This window comes from Amia ocellicauda, chromosome 4 (assembly GCF_036373705.1).
Source record: "Amia ocellicauda isolate fAmiCal2 chromosome 4, fAmiCal2.hap1, whole genome shotgun sequence".
Lineage (NCBI taxonomy): Eukaryota > Metazoa > Chordata > Actinopteri > Amiiformes > Amiidae > Amia > Amia ocellicauda.
In genome coordinates, this window is record NC_089853.1 from 41,475,047 (window position 1) to 41,497,541 (window position 22,495).

General features: G+C 43.8%; 1 protein-coding gene across 1 annotated transcript; it reads left to right on the plus strand.

The window, feature by feature from the left end:
* The first annotated feature begins 1,194 nt into the window (after positions 1–1,194).
* Positions 1,195–22,000, plus strand: asxl1 (ASXL transcriptional regulator 1). Its single transcript, XM_066702281.1, has 13 exons — positions 1,195–1,378; positions 9,626–9,708; positions 10,050–10,052; positions 10,606–10,714; positions 12,651–12,771; positions 14,246–14,325; positions 14,540–14,624; positions 15,673–15,819; positions 16,239–16,402; positions 17,121–17,217; positions 17,602–17,707; positions 18,041–18,743; positions 19,117–22,000. Exons 1-13 carry the CDS (start codon positions 1,322–1,324, stop codon positions 21,679–21,681), a joined length of 4,320 nt encoding a protein of 1,439 aa, XP_066558378.1. The 5' UTR covers positions 1,195–1,321; the 3' UTR covers positions 21,682–22,000.
* The last annotated feature ends 495 nt before the right edge of the window (positions 22,001–22,495 follow it).

The window sequence follows — 22,495 nt, forward strand, 5'->3', positions numbered from 1 at the left end:
AGATTCATGTGGTATAATAGGTTGTTGTTGACTTGTCTACATTCCAGAATGAACAAAATTCAAACACAATGGAAACCGTATTGTTTGGTTGATCCCCAAAACAGGTTCACAGAAAGTAGCTCCTAAATGAAAAGGTCCTGTCAGATTCAGGTTTAAACACACATCCTGCTATTTCCTCATAATTGTACTGAATGGTTTATGTTCATTAATATATTTCAACTGAGAGAGATACTTGCAGACAAACTGCCCCTTTGGTTGTGTAGTGTATAATGGCTGCCATATGTACTATAGTAAGTAGATGACTTTTAACAAATGCAGCACTAGTGAGATAAACTAATTTACCTAATGTATTGGTATTTTTTTTCTAATTGGTTTTAATTCCAATACTCCAGTATTTTTCTTTGACACTGCAGGGTGCAGAGCAAAGTTCATTTATTTAGTCCAACCATCAAAACACATACATCGCTTGCACGGTAGGTGGAGGTGCAACTCACATTTGTGTCGTGTTGTTGCCTTGCATCTGTTTCCTGTGCGAGAAAACCATTTTAAACGAAACAAACATTGAAATATCTTGATCCAGAGCACATTTTAGGTAACTGCAAAGCATGACCAACACATGAAAAGCGCACAAGCAGGATAAGCTCCAATGCACAGAAAAGGAAAACCTTTCAACTTTACAAATCATAATATTTCCCGTGTTAGGACGGATGCAAAATGAAACTACAACTTCCAGTATTCACCGTACACACGGGATGAACGAAAAAACAAAAAAAACACAAGAACATCATATAATTAAGCCTTGCATACATCAAGATTATACAATAAAATAAATAACGGTGACTATTAACGAAGAAGACGGTTTTTGTTTTCTTTTTCATGCAATGGATGCCATTGTGGCTCCCTGACACAACGGCTAGCGTTCAACGGGACCTGGCCGACAGAGCCAAAATGGCGGCCGCGGCCACGCAGTTTCAGACGCGCCGCGGTCGGGTGGAAGGGGGAGGGGACGCGTCGTGTGTTGCATTCCTGCAGTGTGTGCCCTTTGACCCCGTTGTCATGTCCCCCCCCTGCATTCCTGAGTGAGAGGATTTCCTGCAGTCTGAGAGCCGTAGCGTGTGGAGCTCGTCCGCCGTGTTTACAACAACCACCGAGCCCCGACGCACTGTGGCGACGGCGCAGAGAGAGAGAGAGAGAGAGAGAGAGAAGAAGCAGAAGAAAAACACACCGAGCGTATTTTACCCGGGGACGAGAACACAAAAAGGCAGCCCAGCCAGCCCCCAGACCACAACAAGGGCTCGCAGCGCAGCCGCCGCCGGAGGAAATGAAGGACAAGCAGAAGAGAAAGAAGGAGCGCACGTGGGCTGAGGCTGCGCGCATGGTGAGCTTTAATTAATGTCCTTAATTGTGCATTTAATCGCCATCTGCATTTCCATCGCACTGCAGCTTGTGTAGTAGTGGCAGTCGTCGGGGTGGGGGGCAGGGCTCGATGCATGTCCATTATTACTAGGGCGGGATTTAAAAAAAAAAAGGGGGAAATACACTGGGGCATTTTTATTTCTCCGAGAGGGAAATGGGCTGATCAAGATGTTTTTCTTTTTCTTTTCTTGCACGTTTGTTTCTAAAGGATGTTTTCGCCGTGAAAGGGATGACCGGAGGGGGGTCTGTGTGACCCAGTGTGCGGATGACGTTTCTGTAATGCAACCCTATTGTTTTACGAGCCCTGTACGTTACTACGTGATGCGTTTATATAGGGTTTCGGGGCTGTGCAGGCTTTTGTGCGGTGAAATGCGTGTTTTCGGGCGATGTCACGGATGTGTTGGCGATCCAGCAGCGTTGATGTTTTTATTTTGGGGGGGTGGGGGTGGGGTGTTGTATGAAGCTGCGCAGGTACATTATTCTGTCGTCACATCAGGCACAGAGACCATGTTGCAATGGTGTAGTATAGTATTCCTTATTTGCGCTGTAATGTTGTTTATCTTCTGTATTGGCTAAATCTTGGCTCCAGCCATTCAAGGAGAAAAGCCCATACTTTGGTTTTTGTATAGGGCTTTGTACTGTCAGTACAGAGTTGAAAACCATTAATTAGTTAATTGGAGCACTATTCTTGTCAATATAGCCCAGATCATGATATGATTTGGGCTGGCTGTTTTCAGTGTGCATTACTAATGTAGGTAATGCAGATGTTGAGCCTGTTGCTGTCAAATATTGAAGTTGAGCAGTTTGTGTACATGAAATGCTCTCTTTTAATTTAGAGCAGTTTGATCCAATCCCCCTCAGTATTGTAAGCAGCCATTGAGGGCATTGTAAGCTACAGACTTGTCATTAAACAACAGTTTTATTCCTCTTAGAATCATCTCAGATCACAATGAAACACTGTCTTAATAAAATTGAAATCATAACACGGCCTCTTCATTGAGGTGGCTGCCTGTCTGTCTTGAAACCCTTTTTCTGTGTCTAACACTAACCATCTGACATTTCTCCCAACACACATCTCAGGAAACCGTTTGTGTAAAGCTATTGTTCCCCCACCACGTACATGTCTGCAGTACTGTAAGTCGCTCTTCAGGATTGCAGGAAGATTTTGGTGGGCTATAGGTAACTCTTGAAAACCTCAGCCTGACTTTGGTGAACTTAACGGTTTGTGGTTTATACCACGCCCAGGCTCCTTTGGACTGAGTAACAAAATGCCAACTCAAAACCAGATTTTATTTTGTGGTATTTTTTTTTTTCTCCTGTAGGGGTTTTATTGCTGTCGATTTAGAGAAAAGTCACAAGCCAGTCATTTTAATACCTGTCATGATGGTAAATGTCATGCTGTCATCTACAAATCCTCTTCCACCCTGTTCTATTGAAAATCAGATTACTGTAGTTTGTATTCTCTACTATATCTTGGTATTACCGATTATTGAGGAACCATCTTCTCTGCCGAAAAATAAATATTAATTTGACTGGCACCTTTATCCACATACTCAAATACTGAGTCTATATACAGCAAGATACACAGCATAATAAATACGACAAAATAAATGGTGCTGAGACCTCGTCTTAATTGTGATCATTTAGGTAGATAATATGTATCTAAGGGATCCACATGACAGATACTGGTTTTATAACATCTAAATTTAACTCTAATGTTACACATTTTATAATATGCCAAATGGAAAAACAGTCCTGATTTAAATTAAACATCTGTAGGTTTTTTTCATGTTGCACTATACATTGTATGACTATAGTTCAAACAATTGTCCTCTAATTCACTTGTCTTGTTTTTCATTGACCAATGTAATGTTTATGACAAAATCGATGCATCGCCACCATACGACAATTACGGACTTGGTGTGCAAGGTGAGGTAAGGAAAGCACACACTCCCATCTCTTTCCACGCCCATCAAAATCGATTGCATCTACGGATTCAGTGTGCACAGGGCTAAATTCGTGTTCAGCACCTTTGCTTCTGTGATTGCATTAATCAGTATGCTCTCTAACTTGACACCAAGGGGTCCTGTGTATTATGCAGTTTGGACTTTAAATAAGATTGCAGCTTTTTTTTTTTTTTTTTTTTTTTTTTTTTTTTTTCTCCTCTCAAGATACTGCATGTAAATTAGCACAGAGTGCTTGATTTAGATTTGTGGCAGTTTGCCAGTTTGATGCTATGCGTTATCTTTGACTTTTTGTTTCTTAATCAAGCAGAAAATTAAAAATATGCCAGATTAATTTTGATCAGTGCTGATGATGATAGGGCTATATGAGAATGATTTAGCAGTCACTACACACTGGACTTGATGTGAGAATGACTCTATATACCAGAGGGTGAATAAAATGCTTTACCTAGGGCAGAGTTTGTGAGTTGTGTATTTGTTTATTTTTATGCACAACCTAAAGAACGTGCAATTCTGTCTTGTCCCTGAATTGCTACTGACATAGGCTGAGTGTTCGCCCTTCCTCTTAGGTTTCCGTCCTGACATAATATGGCATTTATTCACACTGTGATGTTGTGCTTTACTTGGAATTAATCACTGTTTGTGTGGTCACTTAGATTTGTAAAGCCTTCGGTAGTAACAAGCTGTTTCTTGTTTTTCTGTTTTCCGTTTGTAAATCCATTGGTGAACTTGTGACGTTTTGTTACAGCTACAGGGTTTGCAAGGTTGAGCTTTTCACTATAAATAACTTGGCTGCCATGAAATGTCTTGCCTGTTACTCTAATGAAATCAAATATCCTTGCCTTGTACTGAAATGTAAGCAGTGGAATATTTGTTTTATTCAAGGTACCTTATATCAAAGTGCTATTTTCTGCCATCTACCTCTTTATAAATCAAAATAATATTGAGATAAATAGTTATGATTTTAAGGCCAGAAATACAAATTATAGCTTTTTGTTTGTTTTGACTTCAGGATTATTAGTTTTTTCAGTTACATCACTTTTTGGTACAGTTGGTTCTCTTGGTCTTTTTCTTCAAATATAAGAATGCTTTTAAGTCCACAATGCTTTGAAATGCACATCCATTCACTCTATCCTTGTACACGCAAGTCCTCTGAAGTCATTGAAGTGGGTGTGGTCATGCTTTGAAGGTTGCTGGATTGAAGTCTCAAAATTCTGCATACGTTGGAAAGCTTGACATGTGGGTATAAAACTTATTTCCAAGCTGTTGTGGTGTTGGTGAGAAGTTTAGACTTTCTTGTTGTGCTTAATTATTTGTATATGGGTTGCTTGCCTGTCCAGACCCTAATGATAGTCAGCATTTTTAATTTTGTTAAAAAGTAATGAGGAGGAAAACCCTGGAATCAGATTTGAAGTGTTTCTGGAGGTCACTCTTGTGTAATACGGTACACGTTTCACTTACAAGTGTTATTGAATTCATGTTTTCACCTCCTTTGTCCTTAAGCATTGAAGCTGTTAGTGTCGTTGCCTGCAGTGTAACGTGCTTTTCTGAATTGTAGTGTAGTACAGCAATGATGCACATCTGAGTGTTAAACATTATCAAGGCAACATGTTATGACGCATACATGCAGGTTATCTGCTGTTGTAATGGATCTGAACATTTTAAAGGCCTTAGGCTTTCCATTACTTCTCATTTGGGTTTATCCTGGGCATAGTGTTGTCTGCTTTCTGTTGCTAATGGGACTTGTGTTGATTATCGTACTCATTAAGTCATTGAAGGGGAAAAACCTGATGCCATAAAGTGATCAGTATAGGTGCCACTGCAGACTAAAAAGAGAACAACAAGTTGAAACCGCAGACTTGGAGTTTCCGGCTCTCCTCTGCAGTTTGTGTCCTTTCGTAAGGACTCTCAGAGGAGATCCCCTTTCTCTGCACATTAATGTTATTCTTTAAAAGCCTGTTCTTGAATTGGCTGCTGTTGCTGTGAGAGAGTAGTGGTTGGGTCTCTGTAGAGATTGTGGGGTTGAAACACTTTTAAAGGGTACCTTATGGGAGCTTTACCTTTGGATGCTGTGCAGGATTATTCGACAGTGTCTAGATGGTTTTTCGGATTTCTGACAGGGTTACAGTGCCCTACTGCCATTTCTGTGCCATTTTTATCCGAATATGTGTTTGCACAGGGAGCACTTCTAAAAGTACATCTTGTGCTAAATTAGTTTAGACTTATGCCTGCGTGTGTCAGATTTTCTTTCAGATTTTCTGTCACAGGGTGCTGTTGCACTCAAGCTCCCCTCGCTTTGTGATGACTCCCCTCATACTCTGTGCACCTCTTCTGGTTGTTGGCGGCAGCACCCAGGATAGTGAATAGCATTCTGTGAAGCAGCACTAAGTGGTTCAATTGAAACCCCGGCAAAGTCATACAGGTGACAAAAAACACAACCAAAAAACTGATTAAGAAAATATAGCCTATATCTTTCAGCCCGTCAGTATTGACCAAATACTGTAGGCCTTTCGCTATTGATGCGGGATAGGAATCCACTATTAATCACCTGGTACTTTTCTATGCTGTTTGAGTTGTTGTGACGTCTGTCAGAAAAGGCTTTTTCGCTCTGCTGCCTAACTGAAGCAGGGAAACCACCTTTGTTACATAAAAGAAAATCCCCTTCATTCTGTTTTTTGTTGTTGTCGTTAACTTCAAAAATAACCTGGTTAAATGTCACACCATGGCCAAACATGCAGAGCAGAAAAGGAAATAGAAATGAAAAGAGAAATTAAACCAAGGGGGGAAGACTTCTGAATGTTTTGTTTTCAAAAACTCTTGAAGGCTCTTAAGCAGAATTATTTTCTAAGGTGTAAAATGTACTTTAAGTATACATGCTTGTAAGAAAATGACCTGTTGGCCTATATTTCAAATTTTTAGTAGTAGTATTTAATATAAATTTAAGCAAATTCCCATGGCTTGGTCTCTAGTGCAATCCAAATGTTTTGGTCTTTAATTCTTCATTATTGGTGAAGCCTTCCACAAAGTGTTATTCGAAGATTTAATAGTGGTAGTACTACAGGGTGATACAATTATTTTTAGGGCTTTATTTTTCTATGTTTATAAATCCATAAAAACACAATTTTGGCAATCTTAACATTTCAGCCACCTGAACAGGGGACGGTGACAAGTTAATACTGATGCAGTGTTTGACTGTGCTGACAACTGCAGATAGGAAATGCACACTTTGCCAACTTACTAGCCTGAGAATAGCCCCCCCACCTCTTACTTTTTTGTCAGCATAAAGCAACTCAAAAGAAAGAGAATCTTACAGAGGAGTTCAGTTCTGTCAGTCAGATCCTCAGACAGTAGTTTTAGGGGCCTTCTCAAAGAGCAATCCATGGATAAGTGGTCTTTTCATGCAGTCTGAACTGGTGCTCAAACTCCCAGAGGAAGGTTTCCCGTTCAACTGGTTATACAGTAGCTCTTGGCCATTGTGGACCACTTGAGAAGGGGAGTGAAATTTCAGGAGGCTGCATTGTCAGGTGGACTCTAGAATGTCTCCCGTTAAAGAATTGCTTTTGCTTTCTGAATCCAGGCTTCCGTAAATGAATAACAATTCCTAGTCTGAAGACTTGTTTTGGGGGTGGTGGTTTACAAAAAAAAATTCAATTTCAATTGCCATAATATCTTCTCTTGTCTCTTATGTGTTATTTTAAATCGCATATATCCTAATTCTCCTCATCCAAACTTCCCTGTCTTTTCCGCTGTGCTTTCTCACTACTTACAGACACAGGTTCATTTGTTAACGAACTGCCACATTTATGTGGGGCCCTTCAAACATCACGCTTTGGTATTGCCATCATATAGTACTGGTCACAAGATCAATATGGTTAGTTCTTGGTTTTGTTCAACTGTGAAAATCAAAAGGGTACTGAAGGCCAGCAAGAAGTTTCTATACTTTACTAAATCTTCTTTATATGTGTGTTTTTCTGTGTGTACCTATTCATTAGATGGCCTCTTGCACAAATAGTTTTTAATGAGGTGGTAAGCAACCAAACTCATATGGAAAGAACCAAGCCATACAATTTCCTTCCCTCCCTCCAAGTTCTGGGATACTTTGATGTTGAGAGGAAAGCTTACCTCACTATTTGCATGATAAAGGGGAAGGCTGATATCTCAGTCTCTCCATGCACACTGCAGCTGGCATGGCTGAAGTCTGAGAATCGTGTGTGTGTGTATGTATATGTGTGTGTGTGTGTGTCAGTGTCCTGATTAGCACTTCTCCCTTCCTTCCACCAGCGCTCAATGTCCCCAACAGCTCCATTTTAGTTAAGTTTTTTGTCCTGAACGTTTCCCTTCCTGGGAATAACTTGCTGCTGTTCATTCTCTCGCAGAGCTGGGTGTATGATTGAGTGTTTTGTAGTGTAGTACATATTTACGCACAAATATAAAAACAAGTAAATTATTCATAATCTGGCCATGTGAAGGTACCTGGTTTATGTGATCATTTGTTTGAACCAATTGGCTTGTAAACGTGTCTGGTTAATAGACAAGCCAAGCTTTTTCCTGTGCCCTCTTTAATGTATAGAGAGTTTTGGGCGAGTTTGCTTTCTCTTCTGATGTTTAAATACTCTCTGTTTTACTGATATGTTCCATTTGTGGAACAGTCATATGGGGAGTGAGGCGCTAGCTGTGTGGGTTTGTCTCCTCGAGCAAAGTTTCACTCTTCTCTATGTTTTGAAAACACTTCTAGAAGTGCGTGAACAGGACTCTGCAAAGCCTTATTTGAAAGTCATTTGTTACCTTTTAGTCTAGACATAGACTATGTAGAGTTTGTATGCTCTTAACTAATGTGTACTTTTACATTGTCTATCACTCTTGCTATATGCAATTTTTCTGTTTGTCATTGTGATCTGCCTTGGGATTTTTTGTAGGGTTATGTGTTACTCATTTCTACTTTGCTTGGGTTCTTTCCCAATCGCTGTCACACTTTGCATGTGCTAAGAAAGAGGAGTTTGTTAAATATAGAAAATGTTATATTGTTGACCAGAAGAAATCCATTATTCTATTCTAAAAGTTAAAGCAAAAAAGTTCATGAATTGCATTTTTCGTTGATGATCCATCACCCTCTACTGTGTATGTATTGCACAGACTGTTCCGCAGTCCCATGCTGGCCTGTTTCCAGCGTACAGCACTGCTGTATATCTCCAGATCCAGGAAGCTGCATTCAGGTAGCTTTTACAGGTCTCTTTATAAACGGACACCTTGAGAACTGGGCAGTCGTTAAACTGAGCATCTCAAGTCTATCTGCAGTTGAGCGGGGGTAGTCGGGAGCTCAGACCAAACGTATACCTGAAGACCTAATCGTGCTGCATCAGACCTCTATACTTCCTGTTGTATGGACAACTATTTCTTAACTGCAGGAGCCAAGCAGGCTGGAGGCTGAGGGGTGGCATCAGCATCTCCAGATTCATGCATCCTGCCTGTGTCCCTGGGTTTGCTGGATTTTGCTGTGCTGTTTCTTGCTTATTTTGTGACAACCATATGTTGCCGTGCGTAACGGTGTCTGCTATGAAATAAACATAAGGCTTCTTCAGAGTTGCATTTTAACTTGTTCATTTTCTTATCACATGGTCCTCATGCTGCATTCTACAACGATAAAAAGCCTTTCGTTGAAAGGCGTACTTTAGGGAACCCCAAGGGTTCTTGGGAGGTAGCCAGGGGTGTTTTTTGTTGATCTGTAAGTTTCTCAACATGAGAGTTTTAAAATGTTTTATTTTGCATTTTGTTTTGTTTATCTGGCACTAGCTAAGATGGCAGTTGGAAGTTCTCATAGTGGCCATTTCAGCTTGTGGTTGCAAGATCAATCCTGTGCTGCGTCAGAATGCTGTAGCTTCTACTTTGTAACAAACTACTTTGTTTTTGCTAATCAGAATTAAAGCCATGTGTTTGGCACTGGAATGAGTCAGGGAATTGATGGCTGCTGAAACCTGCCTTTGTGCCAGATGCGTTTGTGTACAGTGAGCAGTACCATAGATTCTAAATATCACCACCTCCTAATTTAACTTGTGTTTTAATCTCTGAGATATAGTAGTGTCTTGAGTGGAAATTGCAGAATGTGTTTGTGTAACCTAGTGAAAGAAAGATCAGCAGCTGGGGGAGTATCTGAGGGTGAATACATGAAAAGTATGACAATATGTAAACTTAATGTTTAACCCATACATGTGAAAGGAGTCAAATTACATTATTTTTTTTTCCTGCAGGTTTTGGAGAATTTTTCAGATGCTCCCATGACACCAAAGCAAATTCTGCACGTCATTGAGACAAAGGGACTCAAAGAGATGAGGTTAGTGTCATCCAAGACCGTAAAAAAACATTGTTGATGATTATAGTAAATGTGTTGTAAGGACTGAGCTTTGAACAACAGCATTCAGAGCGAAGTTATCTCTCCTGTTTTTGACGTTGCCTGACACTCACTCGACATATTCCACTTCAGTTCTCCGGATGAAACCGAGCTGTACATTTTGTACAGACCACATCGTCTTCTCTGGGAATGCTTACGCACTTACGTGTGTGCACATTAATGCTGAAAGCCAAATAAAGACATATGTAATGTTCTTAATTTTTTTTTTTTTTTTCCTCCTTCTCCCTGGATCAACTGTGGTTTACAACTCTTCCTCACAATAGAAGGTAAGCTATGTGCTCTCATATATGTACATGGTCTGTATGTGTGTATATATAGATGTATATTTCATGCATCCAAATATTTTCAGCCAGTTGGCCTCTTCAGCTAACAATTCTCTTAATTTCCCTCTGGTCTTATAATTCAAATGTTGTAGTTTTCCCAGACAGTAACCAGACATGTTCATAAACATCCTAACCATATCAGACATGTAGACATGTTACCATTGCATTCTTGCTCTATTTATACAAAAGTCATATTAACCTCCCCTGATAATTTTAAATTAAAAACACAATGTTGTGCACATATGCAGACTTTTAGTTTTTTCCTCTTGTAAACAAATTTGGTTGTCATCAAAACCCTGAACCCAATCACAACTAGCTGTAGTTATATGGCTATACTATACTCCACTACATCAGTACCTCACACTGTCTCACCCTCGCTTTGAATTTACATGGTTACTCACGCAGTTGTTCCAGGTATTTGCTGTGTGTGAAAGCCCTCAGTGAGTTTGTATGTCTGTGCCGTGTTGTTGAGCCTGTGTGGTTGGTTCCTTTGCAGTGGCACCTCTCCCCTGGCGTGTCTGAACACCATGCTGCATTCCCAGTGTCGCGGAGAGGATGGTATCTTCTTCAAGCTGCCTGGCAGGTTAAGCCTCTTCACTCTCAAGGTACCGTTTTCATTGAAGAGTCTTGTTATTTTAAAGTGTCGCCTCTAAAAGACGAGCAGAGAACCTGCAGGACAGTGGCTCTCTGGGACCGGAGACGCTCAGTGCTTTGTGTAGACCTTTGCTCAGGACTTCAGCGCTGTGTTTTTCCAACTGATTCTGCCAGCTGATGTGGTTTCCATCCCCCCAGGCCCACACCAGGGGAACTCAAACAGGTTTCCATGTTTTTTTGGACAACCAGTGAAGCCACCCCCACTTCTGTTTAAACCACTGCAGTATGTGGCAACTAAAGCACTCGCATGTTCTGGGACCCAAATGGACCCATTATGCTCCTATAGTCTATGAAATCTATAGTTGTGAAAGATAAACCTTGGTATGTTTGAGTGTCTGGAGAATAAGGATTGGGAGACCGTTTTCTGGGCATCTGTAACCATGGTCCCGGGAGCCTGCAGGTTTTATCAGTCACTTTAAATGTATAACCCAAAAGTGTATACAGAGGAATACTGAATTCATGCCATACATCACTATTGTCACAAAACCCATCACACCTAGGAGTGACATGCAGACCTGGGTAACTGATAGCCAGTACTAATCAAGCAAATAATTAATCCAGTTTAGCAATTCACTGTTAAACCCAGAAGACTTTATAGGCATGACCTGGAGTATTGAACAACTTAAGTGACTTAAGCTTGTGTTATGATGATGATTGTTTATTTGTGGTTTAAATGTCGTGATGTCTTCAATAGCCATACTTTGCTGATAGTGGCAGGCTGAGTTGTGAACAATTCCTTTCATTTAAAAACGGAAAGCGAACAGCTGCATGAGAAGATGTATTTGGTTGACAGGGCAGTACTTTTATCTTGTTATTAACCACATAAATGGAAGGTCTCATTATTCCCATGATTAAATCACTTCACACTGTCGGTGAAATGGGTCCCATTATTGGTGTTCCTTATCAAGGTCGTCGTGTCACTATAAACAATTAAATTCTGCAAGCAGCTGAATTTGAGTTGTTAGATAATTTTTTTACATTTCATCTCCACATTTGTTTTAACCCAATCCAAAAGAAGGGCTCTACAGCAGTTTTCAGCTTCTAATTAGAATGTGGATAATTAGATTTCTCCCAGTGTCAGGGTAACGATGAGGTATGGACTAGGAAGAGTAGTTGTGACAATGAAAGGTTTATTTCTCTGCATAAAAGCTAATGGAGTAGAGAGAGAAACTGCATTGTATATTAAGCAGGACACCTTTATGCTTCAACCTGCATGCCTTTTTGAAAAGTGATTAGTACTTTGAATTGCTCTCGTTTAAAAATGCCTTATTCTCCATGTTCGGTAAAACTGTGACACTAATTAGAGCCTTAAATCTAGTTTGTAAAATCAAAGCTTTGGATTTTTTCTCCTGCTATGGCTGAAATCTGAATTCCAAATTCTTACTTTTTAAAAAGATCTCTTCAAAAAATCAAAACAAGGGTAAAATCTATTTTTTTTCCTGTGTCTCTAGTAGTCTTTAAAGATGCAATAGCATGTCTATTCAGGTGTGCCAAGGGCTACTTCGAATCACTGTCGGTTCTGTCAGTGGTTACTGTATATCTAATCGTTGACTGGTTTAGTCATCTCAAATTCGAAAGCAGAACAATAAACCTCCATTTCCCTAAAAGGAGAAGCCTTGTTATGTCATCTGGAGACGAAGGATATATGGTAGTGAGACTTGCTTAATCCTATTGTGTGCTGCCCTTCTGCTTCCCCAAGTCATTTCCTGTCACTATACACTTTATTTTAAGCCAAAACAAAAACTGGGCGTTTAGTTTTCAGAGATCATCGATAGGGAAAGTCAACGAAATCGAAACCAGGCATTGAGGCTATTGTTGAACAACGGGGAATAAATGCCCTTTTCTGCTTCTTTTTGTTTTGTTTTATGTTCCTTCACGTCACTTTAGAAAGATGCTCTGCAGTGGTCCAAGACCCTCTCCGCTCCAGACCCGGAGGAGGCGGAGGACACTGCCGAGGTGGAGAGCTGTGACTCCAATGAAACCGCCACCGCCAGCGGGGAGAATGACAGTAAGAGTGACAGAGCTGCGTTTCGGTCTTAGACAGGCCTGTCATTTTAATCCAGCTGCTTTCTGTTGGTGGGGTGGTGGGGGAATCTTTTTAATTGTGATGGTTTTAATTATAACCGTATTCTCCCTATTGTTAGGAGTTCAGCTTTTTCCTCCTAGTCATCGGCACTTTTGCCTCACATCACTTTGTGTCCAAACGTACTCTATGGTACAGGAATTAGAATGGTGATTGGTGCTCGTCGGGGGTGTTGGTGGAAACTATTTTAATTCTAATAAACTGAACATCTCTATGGCAGATGGGGGGGAGGGGGTGTTATTCCTGCAGTTCAGATTTCTAACAGCGGTCTCTGCTTCTCTGCACTATGTTGTGAAAGCATTGTTTATTCTTGAATCTGTGCTCACACAATTCCCAGCCTACGTTTCGATTGCTGCTAGATAGCAGACGAGCCTGGAAGCTTCAGCGTTCTCCAGGATGTGCAGGTTGCCATGGCAACTCTTGTGCCAGTGACGTCGCTGTTGCTGAACTAGATTGCTTTCTAAAATTCACACAGGCTTTTAGCTTTCCAAACCACAGCTGATCATTTGTAATGGACAGTTTGGAGAGGTGCTGAATAGTGCTCTTAGTGGCCAAAAAAGAGCATCGCTTCCATCGAACGAAAAACCAATGTAATGCGAGCGAATGGGGGTGGGGGGGGGAGTTTAACAGTAAGATTATGGACTTTCCTCAGCATTTCTCTCCTATAATATGGATTAAGTAAACTGCTTCAATCTTATTTTCTTATTGTTTTCATATTTTTCAGGCTATAATTGATGAGCAGTTACAAAGTATGTGTAGTGTATTTCGTTATAATTGCGTATCAGTGATTGTGAAACATGCATTGACTAGTTCTCACTCTTAAAAGCCGTGCTCCTATTAATAGTGCTCCTTTATAGTCACAGAAATTGCAGTGGCTGGGTGTGCTTCTGTGGCAGTGTGGTTTGAATATCTGCTATTCTTAAATTGGAGTTCATGGGGTTCTCTCCTCTCTGTGGCTGAGGCCTGTTGGTCCAGTCAGGGACATGCAGCCGTCTGTTTTTTCCCTCATTTTGTTTTTTCCTCACTCACTACTTAGAAATTCTGAGACATTTTGTTAAAGATTGGTTAGAGTGGCTTCCCCCCATGCCCTTTGTTGCCTGCCATGACCTGTCCAGGGTGTTCTGTATTCTGCCCCTCATCCAGCTGCCTCCCTGGGGTGCTCTCCAGACAGAGCCAGGAGCAGTCAAAAACTGTCAGGGTTTTAAAAGGTCAAAGCCTGTGTGACTTTTTTTTGTTGTTGTTGCTGTTTCTAATTGTCTCTGTCATGATGCTGGGTGGTAGCTTTGGTGGAGCTTTGCATGAAGGCGGCAAGAGAATATGGCATTTGAGTTCATGTTGGAGGACATTTTGTGCATGGATCTGTTTTGATTGCAATTCCCATCCTTTTTCTTTCTAATAGCAGTTTCTCTGGACGAGACTTCCTCCAGTGCCTCCTGTTCCACAGAGCCCCAGAGCCGCTTGAGCAGGTCCTCCCAGCAGGTGAGGGCAACGCACGCACACGCACATGCACACACACACACACTCTGGTAAAACCTGTAGCTGAGGCTTTATGATATTGCAGCTCATCACAAGCTTTACTTAAAGTATATGTATTTCTAGTTCACTCTTAGTTTGTTGGAAGTATTTGCCCTAGATATTATCTTAATGTTCCTTTTTTGGGGGATTTAATATATGTTCCTCTTCTGTAATGCAGACAGGCAGGCAGAGGAAGAAAGGAGTCCTGATGCCCAGAGTGGTGCTTACGCCCCTGAAAGTGAATGGAGAACACGGCACATCAGGTAAAGAGTTGTTTTGATCTTTGGTTTTCAGTAGGGATGAGCCGACAGAAATCCCCATCTGTCAAATGTGGATTTTAAAGCATTAAATCCGTGCGCATGTAGTGTATTTAGTTGTAGGTTGAGAGACTTGACATCCAATTTTCAGATTTTAGGACTACAAGCGGAATAGTTGGCAAGTCTGTACAGTACTAGTAAGTAGATGTTTGTATATTTGTATAATTTAAGTAGTAATTAGCACTAATTATTCCAGGATACTGATGAGAACATGACATAACAATACAATTTGTTTGAATGCAGAGTATGCATCTACAGGCTATGTGGCGGTGTAATCATTATTCGATGTAAGTTTCAAATAAAAAATGTATTTTTTCATTAGTTTATGCAAATGCAAATAGATTTTTGTTAAATCAACCTTAACTTCATTGGACCGAAATGACCTGTTCCCAAGTAAACAAACATGGCTTAGAATAAAATGTGTAAAGTACAGACAGAATGAGTGGATCGGCTGCATACAGGTGCATGTTGCAATGCATAGACTCTAATATTTTGCTTCAAATTCAAATGGAGTACGTTGCTAAAAACATTTTAAAACCACCCTAGTTTTCAGCACACATTTCTCTTCATACAGATTTGTAAAAAGTTGGAGAAAGCATAAAGTAAATTTACTGGATTTCTTCCATGGGCAGCCCTGGCCAATCAGTGACTGTGAGCCTCATGGGTGTGGCCTGCCCTGGACCACTTCCTGCAGCAGTGTGCCTGCTAACCCACTTCCCAGGGTTGTTTTCTGCAGCTCCTCTGCCCCACCTGGGTTGCAGATCCTTATCTATAATCTGTTGTACAAAGAACAAGAACATTTTGTGATTTTTTTTCCTCCCCCCACATCCATGGTGTAGGATCGTCCTTCCATGTCTGGGCTTGTTTCTGTTCTCTGGAGCTTTTTTCGATTTCATTCATTTTAAATGGGTGGTGGTTTTGCTACGCTTGGCTGCTAACTGTGTTCTTTGGGATGTTTCAAGGCCTGTCTTCTGCCCTTGTTTCTGTGCTGCAGGTTTCCCTAGCAAGCTCAGAGAAGTGGAGTCCAGCAGCTCCTGCAGCAGCACCTCAACCATCGCCTGCAGCACCTCCCTCCGCAGCCGGGTGGATCTGGGCCGCAAACACGGGCAGCACTTCAAAACTATCCGCAAGGCGCATACAGGTACGCACGGGCCGCCGAGGACCTCTCTGGCCTTCAGAAGCAGTGGAGCTCTCAACTCCAGGGCTAGTTTTAAACCGTTAGCCATTTCTGAATAAGACCAAAACAGTGGAGAAATATTCCTCCTGGCATCTCAGTCTTCAGGGCCGAGGTGACTTGACCAAACCAGAGCTGGACCCACTGATTTCACAGGAAATCACAGGAAATGTATGGGGCTCCTGTAATGACGTGACGTTAACGACAAAACCAAACCTTCCCTTTGCTGATGTTTATTCAAAACACTCAAGAACTTCCTACGGTTTACCTGAGCTTGAGTTTTTATCTACAGCCTAGGGATTTTGTAGCTCGAACATTCTTTGAAACTTTTCTAAGCTTTTTTTTATTATTTATTTTCTTGTTAAACATTTTTATTTGCCCTTAAGGACAAATGAAGAGAAACCGCGGAGTGGAGGTGGACTTCGAGACGCCAGGCTCCATTCTGGTGAACACGAATATCCGTGCGCTCATTAACACACGGACCTTTGCGGCCCTCCCCCCTCACTACCAGCAGCAGCTGCTCCTCCTCCTGCCCGAGGTGGACCGACAGGTAGGTGTCCCAGCTCTCGTCTCTGAAAGTACGCTCTTAAAAAATCACGTCTCCGGGGCTGGTTTTCATTCTGCTCTCAATTCCCCACTTAAAACTCTGTCAAAGCAGGTTTGGCTAACTGGACCTCTTCGGTAGTTTTCAGCTCCTAAGAAGTTGACACTATTACTATTATTATGGCTTAATCGGGATAAGAACTGGAAAGTGTCCTGTTTTGTTCTGACTGAAGTTAAGTAACGGGGAGCTGCATTAGATTGGAAACCAGCAGAGGAGGGCTAGTCCTGGACCGGCACTGAGCCGCCTCCCTGTCTCCTGTGTTGGACCTCAGGTGCTGCTTGATGCAATCATGTATTAAGTTTACAGCTTCACGTAAAGAAATAATCTGCTTGCATTTGATGTAGGTAGAATCACTCGGGATTAAATCAATTGGGTTTGAGGAGTGTGATACCTCTCTTCCTGTGAGCTGTGCTGTACTTCCATATAAATGTTGTTAACCTCTTGTTCATAAGTAGCCGTTACAAGCTCTGAAGCTCTGAGCAGCCGGTGTGTTTATGGTGCTCTCCTAAGCCCTGTATATTGAGCTTTGCGCCGGCCTTATTTCACAAGGACTGGCTAACAAACCTCTCCATTAAGCTGACTGCGATGCCTTTGTTTGACCTTAAGTGGAGTGATACCCTCTATTGTCATGTGATTCGTTATTTTAATCATACTCCCTCCACAGGTTGGTGCTGACGGACTGGCGCGGCTCAGTGGATCTGCACTCAATAATGAATTCTTTGCACATGCTTCTCAGTGCTGGAAGGAGAGGCTGGCTGATGGTAGGTACTGTGCCGTTTTATCAATTGGACCTCAAGTGGCTGTAACTGCAGCTTTCCGGTGTGATCTCAAAACTGATATGTTCATATCCTGGTTCAAGAAGGGCAAAATGCTTAGCGTTTAGTTTTAAATGTATATCCATTCATACTTCAGTACAGAAGATACTGAATTTGTAATGCCTGTGTGCATGTGGCTGCTAAATCCCTCCTCAGTGGATCTAAGGAACAGTCCTCTCGGCGCTGATGTTTAAGCAGCCTTTTAACAGGACTTTTGGCGAGTAGATGAACACAGACGGGCGTTTCCTTTGTTGTGCGTGAGCAGCGTGAGCAGGGGCGGCCATGGGGGATGTTTTGTGGTTGACCCCCATGTTTTCCTTCGCGCTCCAGGTGAATTCACACACGAGATGCAGGTGCGCTTCCGCCAGGAGATGGAGAAGGAGAAGAAGGTGGAGCTGTGGAAGGAGAAGTTCTTTGAAGAGTACTACGGCCAAAGGTGGGTGCAGACATCCCAGCGATCGTTTGCGTGAAATGAATGCAAAACCGTAGCAGGAAAAAAAGGGACATCACGAGGCATTCAAAACAATATGTGATGAAGGTGATGGAGCTTTCCATATAAACTGCCTCTCTGTAATTGTGTTGTTCTCTCTCCCTACTCTTCATGACCACAGTAAGAGCTGCTCTATGAAAACAAAATGCTGGTTGCCGTGAAATTCTCCTATAGTTTGAAATCCTTGAAAAGGGTTTGTGTAAATGTAATTGCATTTTTTAAATTACATGTATAAATGTGTGTGTATATAAACGTAATTTATTTTGGGTGTGTCCCCAGGTCGGGTTTGACCAAAGAGGAGTCCCTGAAGCTCACTGCGCCACAGGAGAACACGGAGAACCAGGCCAGCGAGCCGGCGGCCCCGGCGCCCCCCCCCAAACGGCGCACCACGGGCCGCAGGCGCAAGGACGGCCGCATGAGGAGGCGCTCCAGGACAGACCTGCGCAGGAGAGCCAGGCGGCCGCTGTGCAAGCAGCCCAAAGCCCAGGAGGAGAAGGAAAAACCCTACGAAGCTGCCGCCGCTTCTGCTTCTGCGGCCATTGAAGCCTCTTCTCAGGTAGAATTGGCCCCCCCCACGGACTCAAAGGAGGCCGCCGCCCAAGCCCAGGCTGCAGTGGCGGTGTCCGCTCAGCCCGTGTCGCTCCCCGAGCCGGTGCTGTCCCTGCGGCTGCGCTCCGAAAGCGCCTCCTGTTCCTCTGAGAGGCAGGGGAGCCGTACGGCCAGCTGCACTGCTGCTGCCCCTGCCGCCGAGCCCCTGGACCACAGTGCCTCCGTCGCCGCTCCTCCTGCCGGCTGTGGCGAGAACAGCGCCATGGAGGTGAAGGACCAGAAGAGGAAATTCGAGGAGCCCACAGCCTCTACCTCTTTCCCCGAGAAGAAGCCACGTCTTGATGATCGTCAGTCCTTTCGTAACACAATTGACTGTGTTCACTCAGAAAAGCCACAGCCCACCAAAGAAGAGCCCAAAGTCCCACCTATCCGGGTATGACTTCATGCTTTGTAAGTTTTATTAGATCAGAATCATAGCACAATTCTGTGGAAGATGAGACTTATTTTTCTAGGGTAGAGCATTAACATTTAATTTTTTACTTTTACATTAATAATGCTAAAAACAATAAACTCCAGCAGCAGCATGTTCATTTCCATCAGATAACAGTTTGTATTTATGATTAAGATTAAAAAGAGATGCATTGTAAATTGAAAATGTTTTGTGAAAGCCGAGCCTGACCCCACTGATTTGTATTTTATTTATTGTTCAGTCAGTGATTTCCATATTACACAGAGGTGGGTGAGACATTTCTTTGCATTACACAGTCAGTCCTTATACTTCCTCTCTCTCTTTCCTTTCTTCCTAGATTCAACTCTCCAGGATCAAACCACCCTGGGTGGTTAAAGGCCCACCAACATACCAGATATGTCCCCGCATTATCCCTTACAACGAAGCTCCCAGGCGGGGCAGGACTGGCGCCCGGACTCTGGCTGACATCAAAGCCCGTGCCCAGCAGGCCAGGGCCCAACGAGAGGCAGCTGCTGCTGTTGCAGCCACTGGGGAAGGTGCCGGGCCTGGGGGAGGCCCGGGAGGTGGGAGTGATTCGGATAGGGGAGGGGGAGAGCACCCGGGTCCCGACGAGCCCGGGGGAGGCAAGGGGACGCCTCCAGAACCTTCGCCGCCTCATCTCCCAGGAGCACAACTACTGCAGGCCCCTGTAGAGGACGACGTCTTGCTCCAACAGACGTCTCCCTCCGTGCACAACGGCCCGGAAGTGCAGCCCCCAGTTCCACCCTCGCAGGCTCGGGACCCAGGCTGTGCCGAGGCCGAGATCTGCACTGCTGCCCGGGATGGCAAGACCCAAGAGGCAGAGGAAGTGGAACACCAGGTGATGGAGGTGGAGTCCACGGCCGCCTGTGAGGAGGAGCACGAGGGGACTGGAATGGGCTCCAGGGAAGTGGAGTGCCAAGATCCTGAAGCAGAGGGGGCTTCTGTGTCTGGAAAAAGCGGTACACCAGCTGTACTAGCACCCACCTCTATACCGGACACACTGCCCCGGTTTGGAGCCCAGGGAATTGACACCATTAGAACTTTGACTTCCTTTCATCCCCTAGAGGGGGGTCATGGTGACCAGACTCATAAAGAACTGAATGTGGATAAATGCAAGGCGAGCAGCATGCAGGCTCACAGCTGTACGTCTCCAGATTCGCTGGGGGCCCCAGAGTGTGGAAGTGGACGGAACAAGGTTTCTGTAGGGCAGACCTATCCCATTACCAGTGATGGAAATGTGTCTGCAGGAGGGGTGCGCTGTAGTAATACATCCTCTGTTCATGTGAATGGCGTCTCTAATGTGGAAATGGAAACGGCAGAGGAGTCTCTGGACAGCTGCTGTCTGATGCCGTCTTGTGTCCAGGAGGACACTGGCACACACAGTGACTCCACAGAGACGGCCTCCGACTTTGAAAACGAAATGAACGAGGACCGGAGCTGGTGCAGTGAGGAAGTGGACATGGATGGCAAAAGCATGCCAGACCCTTCACAAATCACACCTGTCCATTCACGGCCTGAGAACCGGGTTACATCGAGTCATGCATCTCCTCGATGCGATGGCATTTCTCACAAGACCAAGGAGGAGAGGGACGATGCCCAGCCGGAGTGTGTGGCCCTGCAGAAGAGCCTGGAGAATCCCAGAAAAGGTGTTGGCTCTAACCGGCAAGTCTCATCCGTAGAAGCCAACAACCCACTTGTCACACAGCTCCTCCAGGGCAGCCTTCCCCTTGAAAAGGTCTTGCCGCAGCCTCACTCTGCCAACAAAATTGAAATCAATCGGATACCTGTACCATCTCTGGTGCTGCGTGAGAGCTGCACACAAAAGAACAAAGCCCCAAAGTTCAGAGTCGGGGAATCGTGTCAAAGCACCCCAAACAGGGATCGGCTCACCTCAAACGAAGGAGCCGTCAATCAGATGACGGGTGCTGTGGTTCCAAAGCAACACAAAGCCGGGTTGGAAAGGTCATCGTGTTTATTTGATGAAACTAGCAACGGGACGACGCCTGAGACAGCTCTGCAGCAGTTTCTCCTGCTGGAAAACACTGTTGGCGGGGGGCTCCCTGGACCCCCACCAGCCCCTGCCAAGCACCCTTTGGACTCTGCTTTTAAGCAAAGCACTACCTTTGAGTCGGCTGTGACTAAAGAACGGTCTGGAGCTCTAACCCAGGGAAACGCTTCTGTGGAGCACAGCGTAGCCGTCGGTTCACAGCCCAACACGGACCTTCCCAAGGCCTGCCGTAGGAGTAGCGAAGAGGCTTCTCCTCCACAGAGCGGCTTCTGCTCTGTGGAGGTGGTGCCCACTGTTAAAATAAACTGGCTGCCCAAACCGCCGCTGCCCACGGGGGTCAAGAACGAAGACCACCCATCTTGTCAGGCCCTTGCCAAAAACTTTGTGGCTGCCAGCAGGAAGGAGGCGCGGAACTCCGCGGACTCTAAGAACCACTTCCATATGGAAATGTCTCTGGTCCGCTTAAAGAAGGAGCCGGGTAAGCCCTTCCCGCGCCCCCTGGAGGCATCCTCCCTCCCGTTCCAGCTCAACATCCAGCAGCAGTTCTACGGCAAGCTGCCTAAGCTGCAGTACGGCAGCAGCGCCGGCTTCAACTACAGCGCCAACATGGCCGCGGTGGACAGTGCCCTTAGTGGCTTCTCCAAGAACATTGCCAACAGCATGAGGCAGCTGCGGCAGAAGAGCGGCTTCACAGGGGGGCAGCACGCGGCCCTCAGCATCCAGGCCTTTGCCGAGGGCGGCGTGGAGGAGATGGCGCTCAAGTGCTCTTGCCGGCTCAAAGCCATGATCATGTGCCAAGGCTGTGGCGCTTTCTGCCACGATGACTGTATAGGCCCCTCGAAGCTCTGTGTGTCCTGCCTTGTCGTTAGATAGTGAACAGTGGCCACTGGGGGGGTGGGGTAGGATTGGGGAGTGTTGTATTATAAAATGGTCTGTATTTTTACTGTGGCATATATTTTCTAATGCTGTTGTTCAAGTGAATTGCTGGGCACGTTTGCCTTGTATATTGTTTCTTTTGTTTTCCCCTCCTTCAAACCATGATCCCTTTGACCTCATCTTCAACATCAGTGTCCTTTATCATGTGTACATCATTGCTGTTTCTCTCCAGTCTGAATGCACTTTGGAGATTTTTTTTCTGTCTTGTCAGTCTTACAAAGAGATATTTTTTTAACCATTAAATGAGTGAATTGCATTTGTTTTCCAAGTTTTTTTTTTTTTTTTTTTTTTTTTTTTTTTTTTTAAATCTGTATTCTGCAGTTAAGCACAGTATTATAATAAACCCGTTATTGAAACAAATGCTTGTCCTTTAAATCCGGTACTTAGGATACATTTCTCAGTGTTGCATTTAATTTTTTGATTTTGCTACTTTGTTTAAAACCATCTTTAAAGCATACCCTGCTGTTAGGGTGAATGTTCAGCACTCAAGGCTTCCAGCAGTTTGCTTGTCATTGTTTGCATGGAGCAATGTTGAAAGAAAATATTGATCAAGTAACCTTTGAGGAAGAGGATGGTGATGACAGGGAGCAGATTATTTTTTTTCAAACCTACATTGTTCCAGAACGCACGTCTTTAGATACAGAGGGTTCTGACATCTTGTGTGGAAAGAAAGTGGCACCACATGCTTTTAAGTCTAAGACAATGCAATCTTACACTCCTGTTTTCATTTTTATTTTCTTTGTAATCCGTG

Excerpts from the sequence above, each read along its gene's own strand:
- asxl1 (XM_066702281.1), top strand. The coding sequence starts at position 1,322 with ATGAAGGACAAGCAGAAGAGAAAGAAGGAGCGCACGTGGGCTGAGGCT. Across the intron at positions 15,820-16,238 it reads TATCCGCAAGGCGCATACAG|GACAAATGAAGAGAAACCGC; the intron begins GTACGCACGGGC and ends TTTGCCCTTAAG. Across the intron at positions 18,744-19,116 it reads CCAAAGTCCCACCTATCCGG|ATTCAACTCTCCAGGATCAA; the intron begins GTATGACTTCAT and ends CTTTCTTCCTAG.